Below are 26100 nucleotides of genomic sequence, written 5' to 3' on the forward strand. Positions count from 1 at the left end.
TCAGGGTGATAAAACCACTATTTTAGCCTGTTACGAATTAGTTGAAGCCAGATCAGTGTGTAGTTTTGTTTTGTTTTGGGGGGTGAGGGAGAGTGGAGGGGAAATCAGGTTAATGAGGGGCTTTTGACATGTTCTGACCATTCATTAAAAAGCCCTCAGTGTAATGGGATACTAATGAGGTACTGACAAAACTAATGTAAGCCCCTTTTGAGCCACTCATTCATGTGAGAGTTCAGGATTCTTATATGGAAGATCATTTTCCTGATTGCAGTGGTTTCAGTTCAGAGTGAATAAGCTTTATGCTTTAACGATCGTATTTTGCAAAGATACACATATTTTGCAAAGATAAATTGGCGCTATGTACTCATCCAAAGTTTTTTCCAAGGTGGAGTTAGAAGTTCTGTCTTAAGGAGCCTATTGTCCTGCCAGTGTTCTTCTTATGCTTGAATTTGAGTCCTTTCTCCACACGCTCAATGTTAAAATCACTGGGATTTATCACCAATTCTCAAGAGTGCTCTGGATCCTGTCTATTTTAAGTGTTCACTTCAGTGCTCTGGAAAAATCATATGTACTTGCCTGAAGAGAATCTTCCACATAAAGTTTTCTCTGAAACAGATGCCCTCTCAGCCCTGTCCTTCCAGCAGGAAAGTCATTCAGCTGCCTTGCTTTCTTATTGCAAATTGATGCTCTCAACTGCACAGTAGCTCCTTCCTTGCCTGTCTTCTCAAAATTGGACTTAGATACTTTTCAATTTCAGAGAATTTCAGGAAATGTTTGTGGAATCAGTCTTCTCACAAGGGAATTGCGTATCTGCTGACAACTGGAACAATTAATCTCTTCAGATGTAGAACCAATATGAAGCAGATGTTGGTGCAAAACAAATGGTCAAACAAGAACAAACACGTCCTCATTTCTTGCTTCAGATTTACAGAATCTGGTCATAGTATATTCCGTTAACCTTCAACCCTCATAGAAGGAAGTGACCAAGAGGTTAGCCTGAAATGGCAGAAAATAATTTCTCTTTGAGCATTCCCAATATAAATAAAACTCAGCATCGCAACAGACTCCCTCAGCTGTTTCAGTAGGTGTCATGGAGAAAGCAGCCTCCAATGCACAGATATATCACTAGATTTGAAGGATATGATTTCTTTTTCAACTGAGAATCTATCAGTTATTTAGTGGCTACTAATGTATCAGAGATTGTGTCTGTATTTTCTTGAGTGTGGCTTCCATTAAAAAGCAACAGAGAGATTAATAAATACCATTTGGTATACCCAACAGTGTTACATTTTGTTATGAATAGCACCCCAACATTCTTGATATACTAGACATATGTCCAATTACTATGCATGAAATTTCCTCTTTCCTCAAATTTTGTAGGAATCTCTCTGGATCTCCTTCCTTCCCGAGCCATAGGGAGAACAAGATTGCCTGCATTGCCCTCAGTATGCTTGTAACACTTACAGTTCTCCATTGAGACAATGACTAATCTAATCTCGTGCTTCAGGGCTTCAGCTGGTCACCTACAGGGATCAGGAAGGATTCCTCCTGACTGCACAATTGACCATACACGTTCTGTTTTTCGCCTTCCTCTGTAGAAGGGAAAGCAGGCAGGGTGAAACCAATGTTCCGATGTGGTACAGAAGATCCTCTTTTTTAGATGCCTGGCTTGTGTATCTTGCTTACATGCTTAGAATCAAACTAATCGCCAGATTTGGGGTCAGGAAAGAACTTTCCCTAAAGTCAGATTAGCAGATTTTTTTTGCCTTCCTCAGCCGCGTGGAGTAAAGCTCATCTGCTGGGATGATCTGGCTGTATTACACCCAATCAGTTCCCTGGCATTGCAAGGCCTCAAGCATTAGTCGCATCTTGGTCTCTTCTCTGCCAGTGGCACGTAAGTGAGGACTGAAATGCTTTAGACTAACTAAAGTAATTGAGTTCAGTATATGGGTATTTGGGTAAACTGTGGTGGCCTGTGACGTACAAGAGGTCAAACTAGATCAGGGGTGGCCAAACTTACTGACCCTCCGAGCTACATATGACCATCTTCAGAAGTTCAAGAGCTGGGGTATGCCTGCTGGGGCTCGGGGCTTATGCCCCATGGGAGGCATCTGCTGGGGCTCGGGGCTTCAGCCTTGCTCAAGCTGAAGCCGTTAGCCCCTGGCAGATGTGCCCCATGGGGCAGAAGCCCCAAGACCCCCCTTTTCTGGGCAAAAGCCCTTACCCCACCACCCTGCTGCAAGGCAGCGGTCCCGAGCTCCCCCAGAAGCCATTATGTTTATTATTTACCTCTACATATATTCTAGAAAGTTTGGTTGCTTTGTCACAGGACAAGAGAAATTAGTCTTTCTGTGCAAATTTCCATATTGAATGCTGCATATGATGGTCTGAGCAAGTCATTGCTCTTGAAGGAAACTTGGAGACATAAAGCATTCTTTTGTAGGGCTCTAGGAATCCAAATTTGTTGTGTCTATATTATGACTGTAGGACATAGAAGTTAATTGTAGACTTTGGGTTTCTGTAATCTCTTTTTTGAATGGAAAGATTCTGCTGGTAAGCAAAAACTAAACCTTACAGGACCAAATTTATTCACCAATACTGGTGCAAGGAGGTATATAGTGCTGTCTCCACCTATGTGCCCCAGTGGCAATTTACAATTAAAGGCTGTAATTTTCTCCATTCTGTTCTTTTGGAGTTTCTGGCAGGTTGAGAAGGGGTTAGTTTTAATTTACAGCCCGGGAGCCCTGGTAGCAAATGTTGCAGAAGGGATAACCTGATTTAGTTTAACCTTTGGCACCTGAGAACCCCCTTTCCAAGACAGTGCATTTCATTTGGACTGTACAGCATAAACATTGCATGAGTCCAGATGATTACGTGTTTTCTGTCTGATATAAGGTTACAATTTTATTACTTTGTGTATATCATAATAAAAACATTCATTTTGTATCATACAAATTTTACAAAATAAAGAGCACTATCCCTTTTCCAGAGTTCATACAGTACCATGAGAGGATAAGCCTTTTCATAGGCTGATAAAAGTGGAGAAGGGAAAAGAGGAAGAGCCCACTAAAAAGAGAAAACACTAAGTATACTTTTCATCATTAGAAATTCATCATTTTTCAAATCTTTTGTTGACACGATAGCGCATCTTGCGATATATTTACATAGCCCACACAGTTTTAGAGGAAAAATAAAGTTCTCCTCTCTGTGATTTTATTACTCTTTCATTTTTACACCAATTAATCAAAATCATTCAGAAAAAATCTATGCATCTGTGGAAAGTCATATAACCCTATTTTCATTATAACAGTGAAAATTATTAGTGAATTTTTCTAGTACATTTTACTTTACATTGACATTTTTAGACAGGCATTGTATGGTATCAGTTTCTATCCCACGCTATAAAACTCTTGAGTTATTGTTATAATACAGCACAAAAATAAAGCTAAATGCATAGCAAAAAATAAAATATGCAAGGAGCTTATGTTTTTCAATATAAAAAATTCCCTTTGACAAATTTAGGGGTTTTTTTTTAAAAAATTCCTTCATTATTCATCAGTTTTGATTTGATGCACTGAAAATGTATTTATTTGTCAGATCAAATTATTTTTAGCAGTTTCTCTTTTAATGGCTTGGAAATGTATTTATATAAGTGGTTTGCAGCTCTACGTACAGTATTATTCTCTTTACACCGTGTTCTGCAAATCTAAGCTTTTTGCAGCAGAATGTTCCTGTTCCCTGTGTTTCTCTGTTTTATTTAAATTAAACTGAATTATTAAAATTACTCAATTCCTGTTAATATTCTCAGACATCGAATTAGGAAATCCTATTGTGCTGTAAAAAGCTGCGATAATATAAGTTGCTTCCTTACATAAATAAATAAATGACCGATATTACTGGAGGCTTTAAGCTGCAAGAAAAAAATGGAAGAAGTCTTTTATCCTGGTTTTTAGAGGGCATCAGCAGCTTGCTTTTATGAAAAAGTAACAGCTAAATGCACTGCAAATAATTTGCAGTAATCCAGTTCAGTGATTCATGTGTCTGCTTTAATGGGTCATAATTCAGGGTAAAGTAACTGAGTGCAGTCAGAGTGCAGACACTGCTTATGCCAGGGACAGTATCTCTTCATAAAACACACCTCAGCAGAAGCAGTTTGCCAGCCCCCTAATACCCTCTGATGTTTTGATGTCCTGCATATTTTTCCGATTAAGTTTTGAGTGCCATGTTTTTAGTTGTATTTCCACATTCATTATCCTCACGTAGACCCTTCAGCGGGTTTGCCATATATGATTATTTTTTTAATGATGCCTTTCTTTCCACTTCAGCAGTTTAATAATCTAGCACATGGCTGCTTCTCAGTACTCAGCATTCACCTCCCCGGTACAGAAGAGGACATGTGGTTTGGCTTCAAAATTCCATTTGCAGCATTAGAAATGCATATTCCCTATGGAACAACATTTGTTTGACATAACCATTCATTTTTATTACCTCTTTAAATATGTTTATCCAGAGTTATCAATAATCATAAATAACTTGTATTCTCTTCTTGTCCTGTTTTTTTCCGCAGACAAAATTGCTTACCCAGTACATATTAAATCTCGGCAAGTATGATCAAAGCTACGACATCAGAGACCGTACAAGATTTATTAGGCAGCTTATTGTTCCGAATGAGAAGAGTGGAGCTTTAAGCAAATATGCCAAAAAAATATTTCTGGCACAGAAACCTGCCCCATTGCTTGAGTCTCCTTTTAAAGGTATGACTGCCAAAATCATCTGCAGAATGTTGATTGCCTAAAGCAATGTGGCAGCATATTCTCTTTCTAATATGCCTAAAATTGTGTCACTTAGAAAATACAAATGAGAACAGTATGCACTTTGCTTAATCACTTGTTTTTCAACAAGCAAGGTTTAAAGTCATAACAGCATCTTGGTTTGTATGTTGCCCACATATCATATTTACCTGATAATCCTGAACATGTTTATCGATTTCTATTCATGTTGGGTTTAAATTTGGTTTGAATAATAGAAAGTATACATCTCAAGTAAGAGTAAACTTCTCTTTTATTTAGAGAGATGTCTTTGCCTCTCAGCAAGATTGTCCACGTTAATAGAGGGATGTTAGTGTAACTATTGTTAATACATTATCCATATGAAATTTAATAAAAATGTAATCTATTCAGGTTCTTTTTCAGATGTGGCTATTTCCCTGATACTTGTTTTCCCTAGGTATTTTTAAAAATCAAAACTACTATATAAGATTCTTTCCTGTTAAAAAGTTATCATCCCAATTAAAAATATAATCTTGTGCTGCTTCTTCGCCATTTTATTTTGTATATAGTTATTGAATCCAGGATTTAAAGCTCTAAAAGCAGCTTCATTTTGAAAAAAAAAACTATTACAATTCTGGATGTGTTTGTGCCAAGACATGTATATGGATTGTTTAACTGTGCTGTCATTCTTAATATTCACAGTAAAGTAATTTTTAGAGAAGCTACATTTCAGAGCAACACCTCTAAACACACTGACTGATTAGCTTTTTTATTGACCATTATGGGGGAGATTATTGTAATCTATGGACTGAAATCAGTTTTTTGACCTATGAAGAGCTTCCTAGTTTATATTTATTCCATGACATTTGAGGTAATATAATGCCAATTACCTTTAGCCATGATTAAGATTGCTCTTTGTGATATAGAGCTCATGTTGTTTGTATATTTTTCCCCTCCCCCTTTTTTTTAATAGATAGGGATCGTTTCCAGCTTGGCACCTTATCTCATACTCTGAACACCAAAGCCATTGGGTACCTGGAGTTATCTAATTGGCCAGAGGTGGCGCCTGACCCATCAGTGCGAAATGTTGAAGTAATTGAGTTGGTACGCTTACATTAAGAGTAACTTTGCTTAACGTATTTGTAGACATTTAAGATAAAATAGTTGTGTTATATAAAAGAAATGGTTTTAAATTATTCTTTTGTTTTGTGGAAACTGCAAATTGAATCCAGTCATCTTATGTGGCCTACATCCGGGGGAAAAAAAATTAGATGCTCCCCCACTGAGACGCAGTGTGTGTTTCCTCATGGAAAATGTTCCTTTTTTCCATCTTCCTCATGCATGTTTTTTACTCACTTGCATGAGTTTTCTTCACCTTGGTTTATTGAGTTTTTGTCAGTTGTGCAGCAACATTTTGATTGCAGTTGATGGTGTAGAAGTTGCAGTAAATGAAACTTCTTCCCATTTAATATAACCTTTAATCTAATCTAAGCCTAAACAGAAGAAAATAAGGAAGTATCATTATAAACAAGAGCAAACAGAGGACTCAAAGATAAACCATGAATGTGTCCTTTGCATATTTTTCATAGTATAATGGAGATGGGGAAAGAAACAATGGTATGCAAAATCTATTCAGAAAACCTAAAATGCACAATGTATCACTTTTCTTCATCTTCTGGTGGGATAGTCAGTTTTTGAATTAAGAATCAGTCTTCCACCTTCATACTAATTTCATGCTTAAATTGTGAACTTAGAACAGGGCCTAGTTTTCCATGTGTTTGTATGTCAAGTAGCATGATGGGGCCCTGATCCTGAATGCAGATTCTAGGCTCCACATGTATATATGATGGGTGGGATTTTATTTTCAAAATCACCTAAGAGCACAAGTCCCATTCAGTCAGTGGGACTTCTCCTCCTGAATCATTCAGGCACTTTTGAAAATCGTGTGTGTGTGTAAATTACTATTATGACATCAGAGGTGAGCTAGACAGCCACCAAAACAGAAAAGCTTCTTGTCAACTGTCTAAATGGGCCATCTTGATTATCACTACAAAAGTTTTTTTCTCCTGCTGATAATAGCTCATCTTAATTAATTAGCCTCTTACTGTTGGTATGGCTACTTCCACCTTTTCATGTTCTCTGTATGTGTGTATATATATATATCTTCTGACTATGTTCCATTCTATGCATCTGATGAAGTGGGCTGTAGCCCACAAAAGCTTATGCTCAAATAAATTTGATAGTCTCTAAGGTGCCACAAGTACTCGTCGTCTTTTTGTAAAGGAGTGTGATCTCCGTCCTGAGCAACTGCCAGGCTAAATTAAACATGATGTACTTAGCAGGCAGTAAGACAGCCAGGGACAATGAGGCAGCCAATAAGGTAAGTTACAAGGGCTAGGGCATAGCATGTTGTAAAGAGTTGGGATCTCTTCTTTAGTAAATGGATGATCTGTTTGCTACTATTCCAGCTGAAATTGCAGCAAAAATGGGTCTTAAGGAGGGACTTGAATGAGAAGGGTCTTAGGGAAAGCTAATCAGCTCAGGAAGGGCATTCAGGGAGTAGAGGAGGGCCTGAAAGAAGGTGTGAAGACATCTTTACACCTAATATTGAAGACAGTAAGGTGTTTGGCTGCTGCAGTCACAGGAAATTGATCATGTGAGATATATCCACTTGTTTCTGATAGATAACCACTCAGGGATCTTGACACATGACAGTCCTTCTCCAAGGGTATTGCCAAGTATGTCCTTGGGAAAATTCTTTACTGACCCCAGTTTTGCAGTCTCTTTAATACTATGTATGAGAGAGAACCTGAGTGGTTAAGCATCTCAAGGTACCACTGATATCCACATAAATGTTCATGTTTTTCCCATGAATATTAGTTGGGAGGTAAAGAATTTAAATGTAGATTACTCTGAGGAAAAAAACATTATCAGAAGTACCCATGTTTGTACTGAGCTTTAACCAAGTCTCTGTGATCCCTGTGTTCATAGAGTTCAATAGCTTCCAACCCTACTACCATAGCTTCCTGTTCTCTAAATTTTAATGTGATTTCCAAATGACTGCCAGCACTGTGTAACTGACTTGCACCACTCTACTAGCTTAGCTGGCTATCAGAGGGTTTTTCCCAGGCTACAGCAATCCTCCACAGGTCCTACACTGTTCTATTCCCCTCCCTCTCCCATGGTATAGGGAACTTGGATGAGGAGGAAAGGATATGGCCAGAACATGTGTGTTCTGGTGCGTAAAAATTGCCTGTTAGGGGGGACATTGCAGCCTAGAACAAGATAGAGCAGCCCTAAGATTACACTTAAAACTTGGGGGCGTTGAAGGTGGTGTATAGCCACCTTTCTCATTCTTTATTCCCTCAAGGCCTATGGAAAGCTGAGCTCAGCTGGACCCAGTGATCTAGTACTCCTGGTTTTATCATAATACAATCTATAATAATTTCCCTTATCTTACATATAATAATCCTTTTTGGAGGCAGTCTGTGATCCCATTGGCTTTCTTCACCGCATTGTCTCTTTTTCTACATAACTGAATATAGAAGTAAATTATTTTACTAAATACTTTCAATTTAAGTTTACATATGCAGAAACATTTGTAATTCACTTACAGGGAAAAGAATGGTCTGTGGCATTAGGCAAGGCAAAGAAAGAGAAACCTACAGAAAAGTTTTACTCTGATTCAGGGGAGGAATCAGCCAGTACTACCGACACCGGTATGTATATGGCTACTAATTACAAGTCTTTTTGATTTATCATACCATCAAAACGTGGTGCTATTACAGCTGGAGCAGTTAAAAAACATCAGTGTTATGTATAAATGGGGGAGTAATGCTTACACTTAACTTCATGGCAGCTGTGTGATAAGTACTAATTGTATGGCTAATGTCATCTGTAAGTATGTAAATTATATGAGTTTAATAGACTTTACTTTGCTTCTTAGTTAAAATACATGGAAAGGCGTTACTCTTATCAAACTTGACTGATCTTGAGAGGTTCTGCAACTCACTGAAGTCAAATGTGCATAGTGTCTAGGAATAAAAATGTCTACAGACATAGTTGTGGGGAGTTACAGATATTTATCATCTCTCGGGATTGGATCCCAGGTGTTTTAATTGGCTTTTACTGAGGTACCTGTTTTGGCCACATGCAATGGCATGTTGTTAATACCCAGCTACATTATAGTGCAGCGATACTCAGACTGAGGCTTGAGAGCCACAAGTGGCTCTTTAATACGTATCCTGCAGCTCTTTGCAGCACATATTAAAACCGTGTGATTTAATTATTAACCAATTGGGATGCTTTTACTTTGTTAACCAGTTGTAGTTGATAAAATAATAATACTTGGTCAGTCATTTTGATGTGAGAATAATAAATAAATAAAATAAAACTAAATATTTCCCCTGTCATGCTGTTTAAATATGAATATATAATACTATAGTAAATGAAACAATGAATTCATACAACTGTGGCTCTTTTGGTTAATGATGATGACTAATTTGGCTCCTGAACCACTGAGGTCAGAGTATCACCGCTATAGTATATTTTACTATGTTTTCTATTAATGGAGGTTTGATTGCATTATGCTTTCACTATAAAGTACCAAGCTTTCTATTTATTTAGACATTGGGCTAATGATAGGGGGAAAGAATGGCAGATGGCTCATATCAGAGGAGTTTTGTGAAATAAGTGAAGTAAGGAACCATGTGTCCAGATACTCCAGTCTTTTAAGGGTACTTAAAGCCACATAAGCAGCTTCTTGAGGCTGCCCCTCTCCACTGCATCTGAATATAGTTCAGACATAGTGGGCAATCAGGGCCTCAATGTTTAGCATTTGAGAATCAGAAGAATTAGCATGTGTGTATGTAAGGTTGAAATGCATGGAAAAGAGATGTTTTCACATCTGAATTCCCCCTAAAAAATGAGTGTATCTGAGTAGAGGAGAATTACTTAGGGTGATTAGTGGATGAAGCTAGAAAGGGATACATTCAACTTAGACATTAGGAATGTTTTTCAACTATAAGGTTAGTTAGAGAATGAATAACTTATTGAAATAGGTGGTTAAATCATCATCAGGCTAGGTGTTCTAGATTAGATTAGATAAATACTTAGGCAGTTAGTGTAGAGGGTAGTCCTTCATTAGAGTAAAGGCTTGGACTAGAGGATTCAGGAAGTTGTTTCTTACTCCTTGTGTTTACATGTATTTTTTTTCAAGAGTATTGGTAAGGATCCTGGTACAACTAATCAATTTAAAGTGTCCTAATTTGGACGGGTACAGTACCATGTGTTCAAGAGAACAGTCTTTTGAAATAGCAAAACTTACAAGTTAGCGATAAAGAAAATAAAAAACAAAACATGTTTGGACACTGGGTAAATATAAAATCTGGCAAATAAAATTATACATTTCTTTTTTATAGCTATATACATATTTGGGCTCCACTATGTACTACATATATAAAACTATATTCATAAAAATGTAAGATTTAGTGTTTTTGTGTTTTAGAGAGTGAATCTACTAGTGAAAGTGAAAAAGAGAAGAATGAGAAGGAAGAAGGCAGCAGCATGGAGAATAGCGAGAGTTCTTCAAGTGAAGAACTGAGTGACAGTGAATCAGAGAGCAAAGAAGGTACAGCAAAGAAAAAGTTCAAAACTACTGAGGAAAGGTAAATATGTAGTGTGTTTTTATCCTTTAAAGAGCATTCGGAGTGCTTTGGCTGTAAACACGCTTTTGAATACCAAATTAGGCTACTTCCTTGAGTTAGAGGAAATATCTGAAAATATTGGCTTAAAAGAACCATAGACACCCATGCATTTTGAGTGACATTACGTTTTTCAGTATAGTTTGAATGTGTGTGTTTCATATTTTCATTAATTGAACTCTTCTTAAGCTGAATTTTCATACCTCAGTAGTAAAATCTTGGGGTGGCTTTCTGAAAATAGAAGTAACCTTGGGAGGTTGGTTAAGGGATCAGGCAGTTGTACGAAACACTTAATTACCTTTTGTGGCAATTTTGCTGAGGGCTAAAATTAAATCCTTCAACACTTTGCCATTATGTAACTAAGACAATTGATTTTTCTAAATAATGTTATATTAAAAAGATTATGATTGAAATAGTAGAGGCAAGGGCTGTGAAGGGAGACAGTTATAAGATATTTAAGTGTTAGCGTTTTTTAAGATTGTCCATTAACAACAGCGTTATCACGTATTAGAGTATCATTAAAATTTTGAGTAATTGGGGCTAATACCTTGGATTGTATGAATCTGTTTTTTCCATGCCGTCAGCAAGTGGCCTCTGCTGACATGATCACCCTTTACTCTGTATCCTGCTGCCAGCTCACTTGATGAGTTTGCAGCTCAGCTCAGTCGTGGCTGACAGCGCTGATTGGGGCGCAGTACGCACTCTGCTCCTTTTATTACAGACAGTAATTAAAGCAGCTCGCCCTGCCACTTCCATAACAAACACAGCATAATGCCCTAATTATGACTTTATTAATTTAAGTCAGGATTTAATGATTTTAAAAGTGATTTATATTGTTTTTCCTGTTCAGAACAAATGAAATCTGTAGGTTAAATTAATACAGGCTTTTCATCATTGCAAAGTTAAAAAGCTAGTTACCAGTAAATTCTTTTCATTAGATTAACATGTGAAATTCTAAGTAGTTAGGTAAACAATGATTACCCATCAAAATTGAATGATGCATAATAAAATAAGATTTTCAAGATAAAAGTATTATCTTAAAGCTAGAAGCTGTGTTTATTCAAAACAAATTGCTTTACTTATTGAACTAAAAGAATATCTGACTCACAGTGGATTCCTTTTTGATGCAAATACTATTGTTTAGGTTCCATGTTAGGGCCTGTGAGGAAACAGAGATGGGTTTGGTTGGCACCAGTTTTGGGTGGAATGAATAACGAAGTTTAAACAGAAGCAAATTGTGACTTTTTTCAGTGACCTCATAAATGTTTGTGGAAAGTTATTGTATATGCAGTTTAATTCTGATGTTACTTCAAAAACCTATTTCTTTCACCTTGGTTTTGAAGAACAGATATGCTCTTGTAACAGTTGCTTTCTACATGGCGCTGTAGCACTCTTGTTCAGTTTTAGATTCATAGCATGTTAAAGCTACTGCCTTCAGCAGCACTACTTTCCTTTGGTTCTAAAAATATAATTTTTAGAGTTCAAATATAATTACATGTGCTGTGTAGTGTTACCATATCTCCATTTTTAATAAGTAGGAATCATATTAGCTTCAGAGAATTCACTTCTAAGAAATATTGATTTTTTTTCCTCCAAACTTTTTTCTGTGTCCTTAGATTTTTTTCAAGGTTTTTTTCCTCCCTGTAAAATATTGTGCATCTTGTGGAGCAGTAGCATCACAGAGCACATACCTTCATTTCCCCCAAAGACTTAGCAAAAGTGTAAAATTTATTTAAAAAACAGAACCAAAACTTCCATTAAAAATCCGGGCTCTATATAGTTGCCTTACTTTTGTTGAGTGGTATCTTGCCCTGTGAAATATTCCACTGACATGCATGGACTATTTCAGTAAGGTACTACTCAGCATGAGAGAAAACCTTTTGTAGTGATAAACACCCATTTTTTCATGGTCTGTGTGTATAAAAACATCTTCTGTATTTTCCACAGTATGCATCCGATGAAGTGAGCTGTAGCTCACGAAAGCTTATGCTCAAATAAATTGGTTAGTCTCTAAGGTGCCACAAGTACTCCTTTTCTTTTTGCGAATACAGACTAACACGGCTGTTCCTCTGAAACCTACTCAGCATGAGAGAGGGAGTGAGAAGGTGGCACAACAATAGCATTGTGTATTGGCCCATTCCAGCCAATTATTTTTATAAATACTTTCCTCTTTGTAGTTAATTTAATTTAGAGGCATGAATGAACAATAGTACATTGACCAGAAAAGGGATGTTTATTTGCCCCCCAAAAAGCTTTAAAATCCATCCAGATTCCTTTAATCAAAGCTTACCTAGTCTGAAAGTTTCTCAGTGTAATACAGTAGGCACATTTTTCTAGCAAATGCCATAAATTTAGTACACCCAGACATTAGTTTTTCCCTTAATAGTTATTGATGACTTTGTTTTCAGTGGTGTTTTATGACCTTTCCATTTTATTGTTCTTTTTGAAGTATGTGATTATGTAATTGATGGGTTTGGATAATCTGGTAAGATAGTTTATTTAGAGATACACAGTAATGTCTGTATAGCTTTGTGGATATGTCTTGCTGTTGTGCCATTTTCACCAGGTTTCAGTTGTAATGAGGACCTGGTGGATAGAGCCTAGTTTATTAAAGATTTGGAATGCCAGAGTGTAGAACATTGTCTGAGCTTTTGTTTTCTATGTGTCGGTTTCTTTTTACAACCAGATATTGTTCTTTATTCCTTGACTTTAAAAATGAATGAAGAACCTGTTCTTTTTACACACAGTGACTCAGATGAGACAGAGAAGAAAACAAAGTTGATTTCCAAAAAAAGGAAAAGTTCTGGTTCCTCTGACTCAGAATCTATCTCAACAGAGGAAAGTTCATCGGACTCCGAATCAGAATCTGACTCTGAAAGTGATGCTGAGTCTAGAAAGCCTAAAAATGCTGCTGCCTCCAAGGTAAAATCTATATTACCTTGTATAAAGCTGTGTCCAGTCATTCATGTATGTGTATTTCTATTTTTTAATGGGCTCTGGGATCTAGAAATTCTCTGAGATTACGCTGCGTGGTAAAAATTAATTTTATTTATCCAGATTAAAACTACTTGTATATCTAACAAATATTTGAAAATAACCTTCTATGTGTTCCTGGGGCCAGAGTTCAATTTCAGTTACATCATAAGAATGTAAGAATGGCCCTACTGGGTCAGACCAAAGGTCCATCTAGCCCTGTATCCTGTCTTGACAGTGGCCAGTGCCAGGTGCCCCAGAGGGAATGAACAGAACAGGTAATCATCAAGTGATCCATCCCTTGTCGCTCATTCCCAGCTTCTGGCAAACAGAGGCTAGGGACACCATCCCTGCCCATCCTGGCTAATAGCCATTGATGGACCTATCCTCCATACATTTATCTAGTTCTTTTTTGAACCTTGTTATGGTCTTGGCCTTCACAACATCCTCTGGCAAGTGGTTCTACAAGTTGACTGTATGTTGTGTGAAGAAATACTTCCTTTTATTTGTTTTAAATCTGCTGCCTATTAATTTCATTTGTTGACCCCTAGCTCTTCTGTTATGAGAAATATAAACAACAATTCCTTATCTACTTTCTCTACACCAGTCATGATTTTATAGACCTCAGTCATATCTCCCTTTAGCTCTCTCTTTTCCAAGCTCAGTCTCTGTTTAGCTGTTGAAATCCCCTTGTGCAAATAAATTTAGGGCCAGATCTTCAAACGTGAATGTAAAAAGTCATATGCACATTTGCACGCCTCTGCGTAAGTGCACAGATACCCCAGTGAATGTTAGTCAAGGTTTGCATGCACATACCTAAGTGTATTGGGTATTTGCAAAACTAAGAGCTTGGCTACACAGCGTGTTAGGTTTCAGACTAGCAGCCGTGTTAGTCTGTATTCGCAAAAAGAAAAGGAGTACTTGTGGCACCTTAGAGACTAACGAATTTATTTGAGCATAAGCTTTCGTGAGCTACAGCTCACTTCATTGGATGCATTCAGTGGAAAATACAGTGGGGAGATTTATATACATAGAGAACATGAAACAATGGGTGTTACCATACACACTGTAACCAGAGTGACCACTTAAGGTGAGCTATTACCAGCAGGAGAGCGGGGGGGGGGAGAACCTTTTGTAGTGATAATCAAGGTGGGCAAAGCATTTTATACTGTGGTTAGAATGTGTTTTATTTCATAGGAGAGGGAGTATATAACGTGTTGTCACTTCAGAATTGGGGAAGACTCCCAGATTCCATGAAATCTCTCATAAGATACATAAAGTCCCAAGCTCTCAAATGTGGCTTTTAAGTTGGACTCTGAGAAGTGTCAAGGTACAAAAATGGCACCATCTCACTAAGCAGAGCTGTTGTCTGGGTATGCTCAGTCATAACTGCTTACGTGAGTGGGGGGGGGGGAAAAAGAGGTTACACTGCTTTTTTACTCAAGTTAACATTGTAAAGCTGAAATAGCTATGCATGTGTGCTGGATACTATTCCTTCTTGCATATTCAAACAAATGTTTGAAGGCAGTGATTTAGCACAGCTATAAATGAGGGCACTGTTCAGCTTGCAGAACCTTTATTATGGATGTCTGTGCATGAGAAGGAAAGAATCTAGCTCAGTTCTCAGATTTTGGCTTAGGCCTGGAAATTAGCAAAGTAGTTTTTTACTTGTAAGCTGATCAAAATCTTATGTTCAAATCCGTGTGGACATAATAAATGTGAAACCCAGGCTGAACCTTGTGGGGAAGGAGAATAGTGAAAATTTCTGTGAAACACCTTTTCCTATTGTCAAAACGAAAACGTTTTGTTCATTTCTACCCATGTATTTTTTATAGTAACTTCCAGGGATTTGAGAAGTCTCCATTTTAATTTTAATATGTGTATTTGAGAGTTAGGGATTTTAAAAATAAACCAAGCACTTTTCGTTCAAGATTCCTATTTCTTTAAAGACCAGTTAATATAATCAAAACAGATGTCAACTGACACTATTGATGTGGATATGGAAACAGTGTGACATGTATGCCACAGTATGGATAAATGTGGAGGCCGCAACTTTATTTAAAAGATTATTTGACAAGGAAACCACTCCCCAAACTACCTAACAGGGCTGGTCTAGTGCTGATTTCAACTGGGCATGAGTGGCCTTGGTTTCTACAAACCTGAGGGTGGGTCCAAGGGCAGTGCCTCCTCTCCACTGTCAGGCCTGCCCAGGAACCCTGGCTAGAAGCCAGAGTCCCAAAATATTCCCTTCCTCCACACAGGAAGTAGGAGAGATGAGATGAAGGGAGGCCATACACCGCATGAGACATGGAGGCCACGCCCTCACTGTGCAATATTGTGCTCAGGGACCCTGCCGAAGCGGCTTATTGAGTTACTGGGACCTCATATCAACCCCCCCCCCCACACACACACACACACACACACGATAGGGAATGGGGTGGTGATGGTAAGTAGATGAGAAAGAAACAGCTATCTCCTCTTTACCCACACGCTGCAGAGCATCAGGAGAAGAACCAATGGGAGCACATGTAGCGCAGCCCCCTGTCCTTCCCCTCGCCCCCCAACCAGGAGAACTGGTCCCATCCCTATTGCTTCCATACCCATCAAAGACTTATCTGGTTAGCAAGGTGAGCCCAAGCAGCATTCCAATGCAGGTAAGTTTGTTCATATGTTCTACTGCACTACCACTTCACATATTTATTCTGGAAGACATTTTAGGTAGTTTAAAAAAATGTTTTTAGGAATAAACTTTGAACATGCCTTGATTAATAATAGAGCTGATTGAATTTTTTCATTTTAAAGACTGACAAAAAAAGTTGCAGTTTTTGAAAACTGGAATATTTTAGTGAAAATTTTTGAAAAATATTATTTCTTTTGAAAAAATTCTAGAAAATACCACTTTCTGATGAGCTGTATTACTAAATACTTTATAAGAATAAAAAACCTTTGATGCATTTAGGTTTCTTAAGATCTTCCATTATAAAGGATTCTTTGAGAAGCTCTCACACTTCTGTTGTGTGCAGCAGACCTTTGATATTAGGCAGTGGGAACAATCTTGAGCTACAGAAGTTCCTTTTCTTTATCTCATGAAATTTGGTTTAGCTTTTGCTGAAATTAACTGCTAAAAATGCCATTTCCCATCTCTGAATTGCATGTCTCAGGAAAATCTTGGCAATATGCCAAAATAATAACTAAACTTATGAATATTCTAATGTTGGGTTCATGCTGCCACAACAGTGCATGCACTATACCAAGACTACCTGAGAGCTTCCAGAGACCTATGGAGTGGGAAGGAAGAAGATAGACAGATAGGCACTTCTTCTGCCCCACAGGCACCACATGGACAGAAGTGTCTTCCAGTTGATAGGTGATAATGGTTAATAAAGAGGCAGAAAGCTGAGGTGGTTACTGGGATCTCACCTACTTTTCTATATATTATAAAATATCCTTTTCTGAATGTTTTTGTTTGTTTTACAAAACAATAACTCTTTTAAAGCTGGAAACAAAGCCATTAAACCCCTAAGCAAAACTTTTAGTGATTCAGAGGCCACAACTGGATCTCTCTCTGGACTACTGTTTTGGATACCCTAATTTGGAATCCTTATGGATGTGTTTTTAAGCTTTGATTACAAGCAACAATGTAGGCAGTTGGAAGAGAGAGAGGAAAAGTACTGGCTACTGAGTGGTGGGCTTCCATTGAACAATTACAGACTTCTGCATGTTGTGTTGGTGCATGACCACTGTTAAAATAATAGCAAATTATCATCTTGTATATCATCTAATATGCCAATATTTTTCCCCATCACAAAATGCACCTTTCCCTATCAACCTGAAATCTGTTCTCAGTAGCTTTGGTTGAATCTGTTCACTGAGAATGTGGGTTTTCACAGAAATAATGACTTTCTGTAACTCTTCTTTCCAAAATTTAAGGAGTTGGTCACTTCTTTGTGCCATCCCTTCCAATATCAGAATTTCCAGTTGAGTGCTTTCCAGTATCCAGCTGTGCAGTGTGCAGTGTATGGAAAAATTGCGCCACACAACATATATTGCCTTATCTCTGTTGCTGGCTTATATCATCATTTTTGTAACTATATGACCAAACGTCTGTAACAGATATATAGCACTAGTCATATCTGTGCCTTCACGCTTAGAAAATTGACTATAGGTACGTCTGTGCTTAAGGCAGCGTGTAGAGTACAGACACTGCTAGCAGGATATAAATATCTGTGTAGATGGTGAGGCACTGCTTATTAGAGTAGAATTCCCTACATGCCTGAACCCTGGGGGCTATATACTTTACATGGGCGCTCTATGTGCCCAAGCAGTGCCTCTCACATCTACACTGCTATTTTTAGTGTCCTGCTGCCAGAGCCCTTCACCACTGCAGCAAAAGACTCTGGCGGGGGGAGGAAGTGGGGAAAGGTTCTGGTAGCCAAAGCTATGTGCTGCTGTGTGTAGCTATTACAGGAGTGGATGGATGAGGTTGTGTGGCCTGCAGTATGTCAGACTAGACAGTGGTCCCTCCTAGTCTTGTAGTCTGAGTGTGCTACACATACCCTACATGGTGCTGCACGTGTAGACAAGGTCTTTGAGTCCATGAAGTAGATGCCAACATTGTTATGAAATGGTAAATAAGAATTAGTTGTATGTTGTCGCTTGCACCACAGCTGACTGGTGACAATGGAATTTACATCAGAATATCTCAACTTCAAAGAAAAATTTGACTTTTTTTTCTTTCCCCCAAAAAACCTTACTACAGCTTATGCTGGCTAACACTATAAAACTAAAACTATTCTTGATGCTACAAGATAAATAATGGATACATGAGATGAAAATTACGTCCTTGAGGGGGTTTTGTTGCTGGTTAGGGTAATCACTTATAGTTTCATAAATCATGGAAAATACTGTCATTCATAAATAAATGAGTACACCATATTTTTTAAAGGCTGGAGTAAAATTTATTCTCTTCCCCCTCTCCAAAAATCAGTGATACCATTTTAAGTGCAGGATAGTACATAACAAGGTACGAAATATTTAGGTATTTTAATTGCTTCAGTGTTAGTCGCTTAAATTTCAGCCTGTGTCTCAATGCTTACATTCTCATGTCTCTATACTTATAAAGGCTTGTGGTTAGCTTACAGCAGCAGCACCTGCAGTTATTCCTTACAGTTCATATAATTTGGGAGAACTTTCCCTCTTGAGTGTAGATATTTTCATTAATGCATCAAAACTAATTAATACTATTCTGTATAAACAGATGTAGATATAGAGTATTTGTATTGTGCATCTGCATGTATATTCTGGGAGTATGTCTTCACCACAGTTAACTCCCTTCCATCCATATACGCAAACGTCTTGTCCCTGTTTAGTGGCACTTTAAACCCAAACGAGCTGGCAAGGCTGGGGTTTGGGTTAGAACCCAGGTTCTGCTTTCAATCAAGATGGTAATCTGCCCACTTTGTGGTGAGGATGTAAACTAAATCACTCAAGTGCTGGTAGTCCACTAGTGTCTTCCCACAATAACTCCCGTGTGTCCAAGGCTCCAGAAGACCAGACAAGTTCTTCCACAATTTACTGGGAAAGAATCATAGTGGTTCAGCTTACTGCAGCACAAAGAACCATGGGATATGCTCCTGGAAGTCCAAGTAATACACATGAGAAAGTGCAGCACCAGTGAGGATGCTAACTCAAGTATGTCTGTGCAGAATGGCTGCTCATGGTTAGGCAAGGCTGGCCTGGGTGCCAGTCACCCAACCTTAACTCTTCAGCAAAGACACCTGTAGAGACTTTGTGTATAAGCATTAGCGCTTAAGCTTAGAGAATACAATCCTCTGTATAATGAAACAGTATTTGCCTTGAAGAAAATGTCTTGTTATGAAACTGTGTGTCAGATAAGCAGCTTTCCTTATAATGCAGACTAAAATAGTAATCTCTGCTGTATTGTATGAAGAACATTCATGGTTATATCACAAAAGATATCGTTGTATTACAACTGTAAATTATGTCCCATTGTTAAATATACAGGTGCAGAAGGCTTTGTTTAAAATAATGTATTTTAAACTGTTGCAAATTATTCTTCACTAGAACAGATTTTATTCTGCATTTCAGTTCTATTTCAAGAAAAGTTTACCTGAAAAATATATTATAGCATATACTTTTGTGTGTGTGTATATTTTTGTATGTTTACACACATAGCTATACCAAATATTTTATATGCGGTGTGTAATGTATATTAGTGTCAATAGTACCTCTGTCTTGAACCCATTTCCTCCTAACTCAGCTTCTCATTATGCAGCAATTCTGCAAGCCTCTGCCACATGGAGAGTCTTTAGATTAATTTTACTGTTCAGACACCAAAATAAAATATAATTGTTTGCATTGATTCTAGACACTGTAAAAATCTAAGATGAAACTTGAAGGTTTAGCTTATGTATCGTGTGGATTTGATCCTACCATTGATTGCACACTCATAATTTCCATTTACTTTCCTGGGAGTTCTGAGTATGCAGGGCACTCAGGATTGGGCCGTCATGATTGTTTGTGTATATCACATAAATAGGCTGTATAAACAAAGCAAATTGTGCTTATCCTACAAAGATCACATACAAAGTTTTAAAACATCTGTTCTTTGCTGGTCACCATTGTGCACTTTAGCTAATCTGTGCAGAGGTGTTCGGTTTATTTTGTTAGTTTGTTTACAGAAGTCCCCAGATGTATAATCTGATCAATGTGGTCTGACACTTTTTCCCACATAAAGTCCCATTGAAGCCAATGGGATCAGATTTGGATTGTGGGGCCTCCCATTTGGATCAGATCGTAGATTGTGGGGCCAAAGATTGTACTTAACTGTGGTTTGTTTGTTTTTAAATGTTTGATTATTTATTAGGGCCGGTGTGTGTATAATAACGGGAGTTATTGTGGGAAGACACTAGTGGGCTACCAGCACTTGAGTGATTTAGTTTATATCCTCAACGCAAAGTGGGGAGATTACCCCCCCACACACACACACACGCGCGCGCATGCTAATAAATGAATTGATTTATCATGTTCATTGTGAATTTTAAAAATTTTCAACTGTAAAACATTGTAGAAAAGAGATCAGATCTGCATATTATAGAGAAGATAGCTAAGGTTTGACAGGAATATTTCCTACAGTAAAGAGAGGTACAAGAAATAACAGGTTTAACTTTCACTTCCACAACAATTTACATAAATCTATGTGGGCTGAAGTCTTCAATTTTACAGTACCTCTATAAATCTCATATTTGTCTTGTGTGAATGTAATATGCAGTTTTATCTCTTTCTATGAAATGATCCCATATTGTATCAAAAGCATAGATTTCTGAAGTTATGAAAGTGCTATTTAAAGAGGGCCATCTTGTGTTCTGTAAATGGCCGCAGACTGGAACGACCCTCATGACGGGTGAAGAATTTTTTAAACTTAAAAAAAAAAAAATCTTATTGGCGTTCATGCACTGAGGTTTCTTAATTGTCCAGTCCTTACGGTTTCTGTATGAGTTTGATCCAGTGTACAAAGAGGCATAAGATTCATTGTTTTTCTTCCTCTATAATTGAAATTGAAAATATTACATGTAAATATTGTGCTGTATGAAGCCAGAAATTAACATTGACTGTGTTACATTTCCAAGTTCACTCCAGGTCTAGAGAACTTTACATTATGTTGAGCCTATTTTTGAGTTTATTTTTCATTTGTTGTTTCATGGTGTGGACTTGAATCAATACCTTGTTTAGCACAACCACCATTAGAAAAATGGTTGCTTTTTATGTAAATATTTTGCATCTGCATCTAGGTATATTTTCTACTGTGAAAATTAGCATGTAAGATGGCCCCAAATCACTTTTGCTGCATGTAATATTTTTAATATTTTCACATTTCACTCTTTAAAAATTTAACTTTGAAAAAGCTTGTTTTATTCTATTTAGTTAAACTACAGTGAGTAGAGAATTCACTTTCTTACCCTGCTGTTTTGTATTTCATTGTGCAATAGGGACACTCTGAGGTATTCAGATACATAATCAAATATTGTAGAAATAAAATGGAGATTTGAGGATGATGCACAGATAAATAGGAGTCTCTACATTGGGATTTTAAAATCAGCTACCATTGGCGTCCTTATACAAACCTAATACAGTCACTCAGCTGTTAAAAACCTGATCCACTATTTAAAAAAAAATATACAAAAACAAATTGTCTATCTTTCTGCCTGATCTCTTTTCAAGTGCTAACACAATGGAAACAGTGGGTGATCTGTCAATGCATTTGGTTTGTCAATGATGGTTTTGTATAAATATTGGGAGGCTAAAAAATAGAATTCACACAGTAAAATATGATTTCATCTGCCTTTTCTCTGCAGCTCCATGGCTCATGCTGTGGTGTGAAATTCTCATTTTACACACTTTGCAGGCGGAGCACATGAATTATGTATTGAGCAAGAGAAATCTCCTGCTTCAAGTCCTATATGCATTTATCCAGGTTCTATCTCTATTACCAAAATGAATTGCAAATGGAGAAATGTTTGATAGACTATAGCTTAACTACTTTGTTTAGCATTCAGCTTTTTTTCATAGTAGGTTCTTTAAGTAGGAAGCTGTTTTGATTTTACTGTGGATTTATTTTTTTAAAGAAAAAAATGAAAAATGTCACAGAAATGCCAAACATCAGAACCTTTTTATAGCCTTGATTTGGAAGGCAAGGCTTTTTTGTATTCAGTAGAAATAGCTGCTGGTAATGTTTGTTTCCGTCCCTGGCTATTTATCATTTCCAGAAAGCCAATGAATTTCTTTCCTTCTAAAATTCAAAGAAAAAAATCAAGTTGTAATAAGAGAGACCAATTTAACTTGCTTTGTCCTTATGTTTGCATGTGACCTGATGTATATTTAATAGTGTTACAGGATCTTGATTATGAATTAGAAAATAAGACTTGCCTCATGTTTTAATTTTATCTTGATTTAGTTGGTTTGAGGCTACAGTTCCCAGAAGGCCCTGCTATTCTGTTGCTGTTTGAAGGAAAACTACAACTATTGTGCTCAGCACAGCATTTTAATAAGTCACCTAATAACATGACATTTTTCTTGCCATGTATTACACAATTGAAATAATGATCCTGTAGTTGTGGTTATTCTCCAAACATATTTTGGGAAAGTTAAAGGAAAACCTGTTCAGGCCTTGAGTTACTTAAGCCCAATAGGGGATGTTATTCAGACATTTAAGATGAACTGTAAAACAGATGAAAATTGACTTCAGTGCAGAAAATACATTTTAATTGTCTTTTAAAGAGTCATTTTTCAACCTCTGTGAGGTGTTCTTATCAGTTGCTGGTTCAGAAAAGCTATTCCAGAGTGTAACACCATGAATACTGGAAGTCGTCACTGAAATCATGCAGTTAATTTTATATTTGTGGTGTCACAAAATGGTATATCTTTGAAATCTTCAGTAAACCAGAGGAGTACTACGAGGATGTAGTGTGGTGAAAAAATTGGGTCAAAGTTCAGTGTAAATGAAAAATGGTCAAATCTAAACCTTGAATCTGAACGTATCCTAATTACAGGTGGGCTATCTGAGTTCTTAGAATCAAGACAGCTTGGCCTATAGTTTTGATTCCAGTTCTGTCCGGAACTGGAATGGGTGTATTCCTTGGTTAAGATGTTGCTAAATTCTTTTGTGTTACTGGTCTTTTAAGAGGAGGGTGGTGTCTTCCTTCTGTGTCCGCTTTCTCTTCTCATTTTTATCATCTCTCCCCTGGGCCCCAAAATGAAAAGAAAAATGGGCTGGCCAAATACACCCTCCTTTCCTCATTATGTACCCTCAACCCAGATAAGAATACAGGGTTGAGCGAGCAGCTGCTGCTCCTCAGATGGCTGTCCTTTCTTCTGTGCTTATCTTTCCGATCAGTTATTAGTATTATTATTGCTGTGTTGCCAACTCTCAAGACTTTTACCATGAGTTTCAAGATATTTGATGTTTTTTCTTAAAGTTCCAGCTGCTGGAGGCAAGTGATTACAAGAGATTTTGGATTTTTTGGACTTGACTCACGATTTTTCAACAGATGGAGTTGGCACTGCTGTTGTTGACAGACTCAGGACTCCCACCCTTTTCCCACAGTAGCCCCTTGTGAGAGAGGGACGCTTTTTTGGTATTGAATTTAATTGGCTGCATGAGAGTTTGATTAGGAGTAGGACTGCAGAAACCCAAGACAGGAGTTAAAAATCTTGGACAGTCCTATCCAGAATGGGACAAGTAATAAGGATGAAACCGTAACCAGGATAAGCCCTTGAACCTTAATCCTACCATAAAGCAGAGTCATATGCCACTTCTTTACCCCATCTATAGTTAAAACTTATTTGTGTACTGAATACCTTCCCTTCTCCATATCCACAGCCCATTTTTGGTCAGGAGGAGGAGAGTGGGGACATGCAGATCTTAAGTCAGTTTATATTATGTCCTTTGAATGTCTTTTTTTAATTGGCTTCTCTTTTGTATTTTTACTTTTAATTTTATATTTGCCATCTACAGAGTCCCTGACAGACCTTCAAATCCCACAAGTTTAACAGATTTTAAGACCACAGGGAACTGTTACAAGATCTTGTCTGACCTCCTGTATACCACAGGCCATTAATTTTCTGCCAGCCACTCCTGTATAGAGCTCAATAACTTGTTTAACTAACGCATATCTTCCAAAAAGGAATCCAATCTTGATCTGAAGACAAGAGATTGAGAATCTTCCCTGTCCCTTTGTAGTTAGTTCCAATGGTTTATCATTCTCACTGTTAACAATGTATGCCTTATTTTAATTTGAATTTGTCTGGCTGTGACATCCAGCAGTTGGTTCTTGTTATACCTTTCTTCACTAGATTAAAGAACTGGTCTATTCTCCCTATGAAAGTACTCATACACCATAATGAAGCCACCGCTTCATCCTCTTTTGAGCTCTAAGTATCTCAATGTGTAAGGCATTTTGGCCATCTCTTGAATCATTTGTAGTTCTTTTTTGCACCCACTCCAAATTTTCCACATCTTTTTTAAAATGTGGATGCTGCACATAGTATTCCAGTATCGGTCGCCTCCCTACTCTGACTCCCCTGGTTATACATCCAAGGATCACATTAACCCTTTATGCCATAGCATCACTCTGGGAACTCACATTGTATTGTTTGTTCATTATGACCACTATATCCCTTTTTAGAGTCACTGCTGTTGAGGGTAGAGTCCCCCATTCTGAAGGTATGGCCTGCATTCTGTCATCTTAGATGTGACTGAATTAAAACAAATTTTGTTTGACTGGACCCTACTTACAGAGCAATCTGGATTGCTTGGTATGACTGCCCTGTCATTATTTACCACATTGACAATATGTGCATCATCCACAAATTTTAAGATTAAGATTGTAATTCTTTGTGGCAGAGACCATCTTTTTGTTGTTTGCACAGTGCCTATATTGGAGCAGTGGACCCTGACTGGGTCTTACAGGAGCTACTGCAGTACAAATAATAATAATATTGCATTCATTTGGATGAATTTGTAGGGTCAGAGAAAGCAACACCACTGCTTAAGATTGGTTTACCTTCTAAAGGGGTGGTTTCACCAGATTTTCCACTTTCATCCTCTGTAGAAAATCCTGAAAGTTTCAGTGTCTCCCTAGAAGTTTTACTTGAATAGTAAAACAAGCTTATTGGGGCCTCAGAAATGTTCATTTTAACTAACAGGTTTTTTGTGGAATACAATTCAGTTAATCCCTGGTCGGAAATCCTTCTCACAAGGTGAACTCTCAGAATGCTGAGCTGAGCAAAATGGGTATTTTTTTTCTTTTAAAGTGAAGAAAATATTTTCTGCTATTATAAAAGTGTTGAAGAATCTCTTTACTGACATGGCAAAAATGAAATATTCATATATTTTGACAGAGAAAAGAAATGGTAGTGCCAGAGAAAAAAGCGCCTACTAAACAAGATGTGTCCCTACTAGACTTGGATGATTGTAAGTAATTTGGTTACATAACATTATTTATTTCTTTAAGAATGGGATCAAAGAATCTTTCTTGTCACAAGATAAATTCCTAATAATTTCCATAAATTTAAATGGCTGAAGTAATGATCCTGTTCATTTATCATACCAATTAACTGGCACACGTATAGATGTTAGTAAAATCACACACTTGCTGTTTTAAATGTGTAATTTGAAATTTGTGCTTGTCAAGTTTAGAATTCTGTCAGAAAGTATCTTTTTTAATGTGCTAATATTTGAAACATTCATTTGTTTTGAGCTGTTTGGTGTGTCATGACTTCATTTACCACTTGAGTGGAATTATTGCCTTAGGTATACCTTAGACATTTCTTAGGATATATTGATTTAGTCAGTCTGGCAGCTAATTCAACTACTATAGAGAAGACATTGAGAATTAAAATTTGAAGACCAGCTAACAACAATGCAGTACTGCAAAAAGATGGAAAGATCTGGAACTGTTTTCTAGTGTAAACCTTGTAGTGTGGATTCTTTAGGTTTGTATATGTCTTATTTTCAGACTCATTCCTGAAAGTGAAATGCGTACAGAAGTCATATTTGAGTTAATGAGAGACATGCATGTGGAATTTTTAAAAGATTTAGTTCTATTGTCTTTAATTTTCCAAGCACCATGACAGTA

The 26100-nt window shown here is 37.3% G+C and overlaps 1 protein-coding gene across 2 annotated transcripts in view; it reads left to right on the forward strand.

The window, feature by feature from the left end:
• AP3B1 (adaptor related protein complex 3 subunit beta 1) overlaps positions 1–26100 on the forward strand; it is a 328644-nt gene that overhangs the window by 205556 nt on the left and 96988 nt on the right. For both annotated transcript variants that reach the window (XR_012639514.1, XM_074952685.1), the window contains exons 16-21: positions 4568–4754; positions 5743–5873; positions 8386–8488; positions 10276–10435; positions 13219–13393; positions 25364–25436. Coding sequence is in view for 1 of the 2 variants with exons in the window: in XM_074952685.1 (XP_074808786.1) it covers positions 4568–4754; positions 5743–5873; positions 8386–8488; positions 10276–10435; positions 13219–13393; positions 25364–25436 (829 nt within the window). In the remaining variant the exon portion in view is untranslated. The remainder of the gene's footprint in view (positions 1–4567; positions 4755–5742; positions 5874–8385; positions 8489–10275; positions 10436–13218; positions 13394–25363; positions 25437–26100) is intronic.

This window comes from Natator depressus, chromosome 5 (assembly GCF_965152275.1).
Source record: "Natator depressus isolate rNatDep1 chromosome 5, rNatDep2.hap1, whole genome shotgun sequence".
In the NCBI taxonomy this organism is placed as follows: Eukaryota; Metazoa; Chordata; order Testudines; family Cheloniidae; genus Natator; species Natator depressus.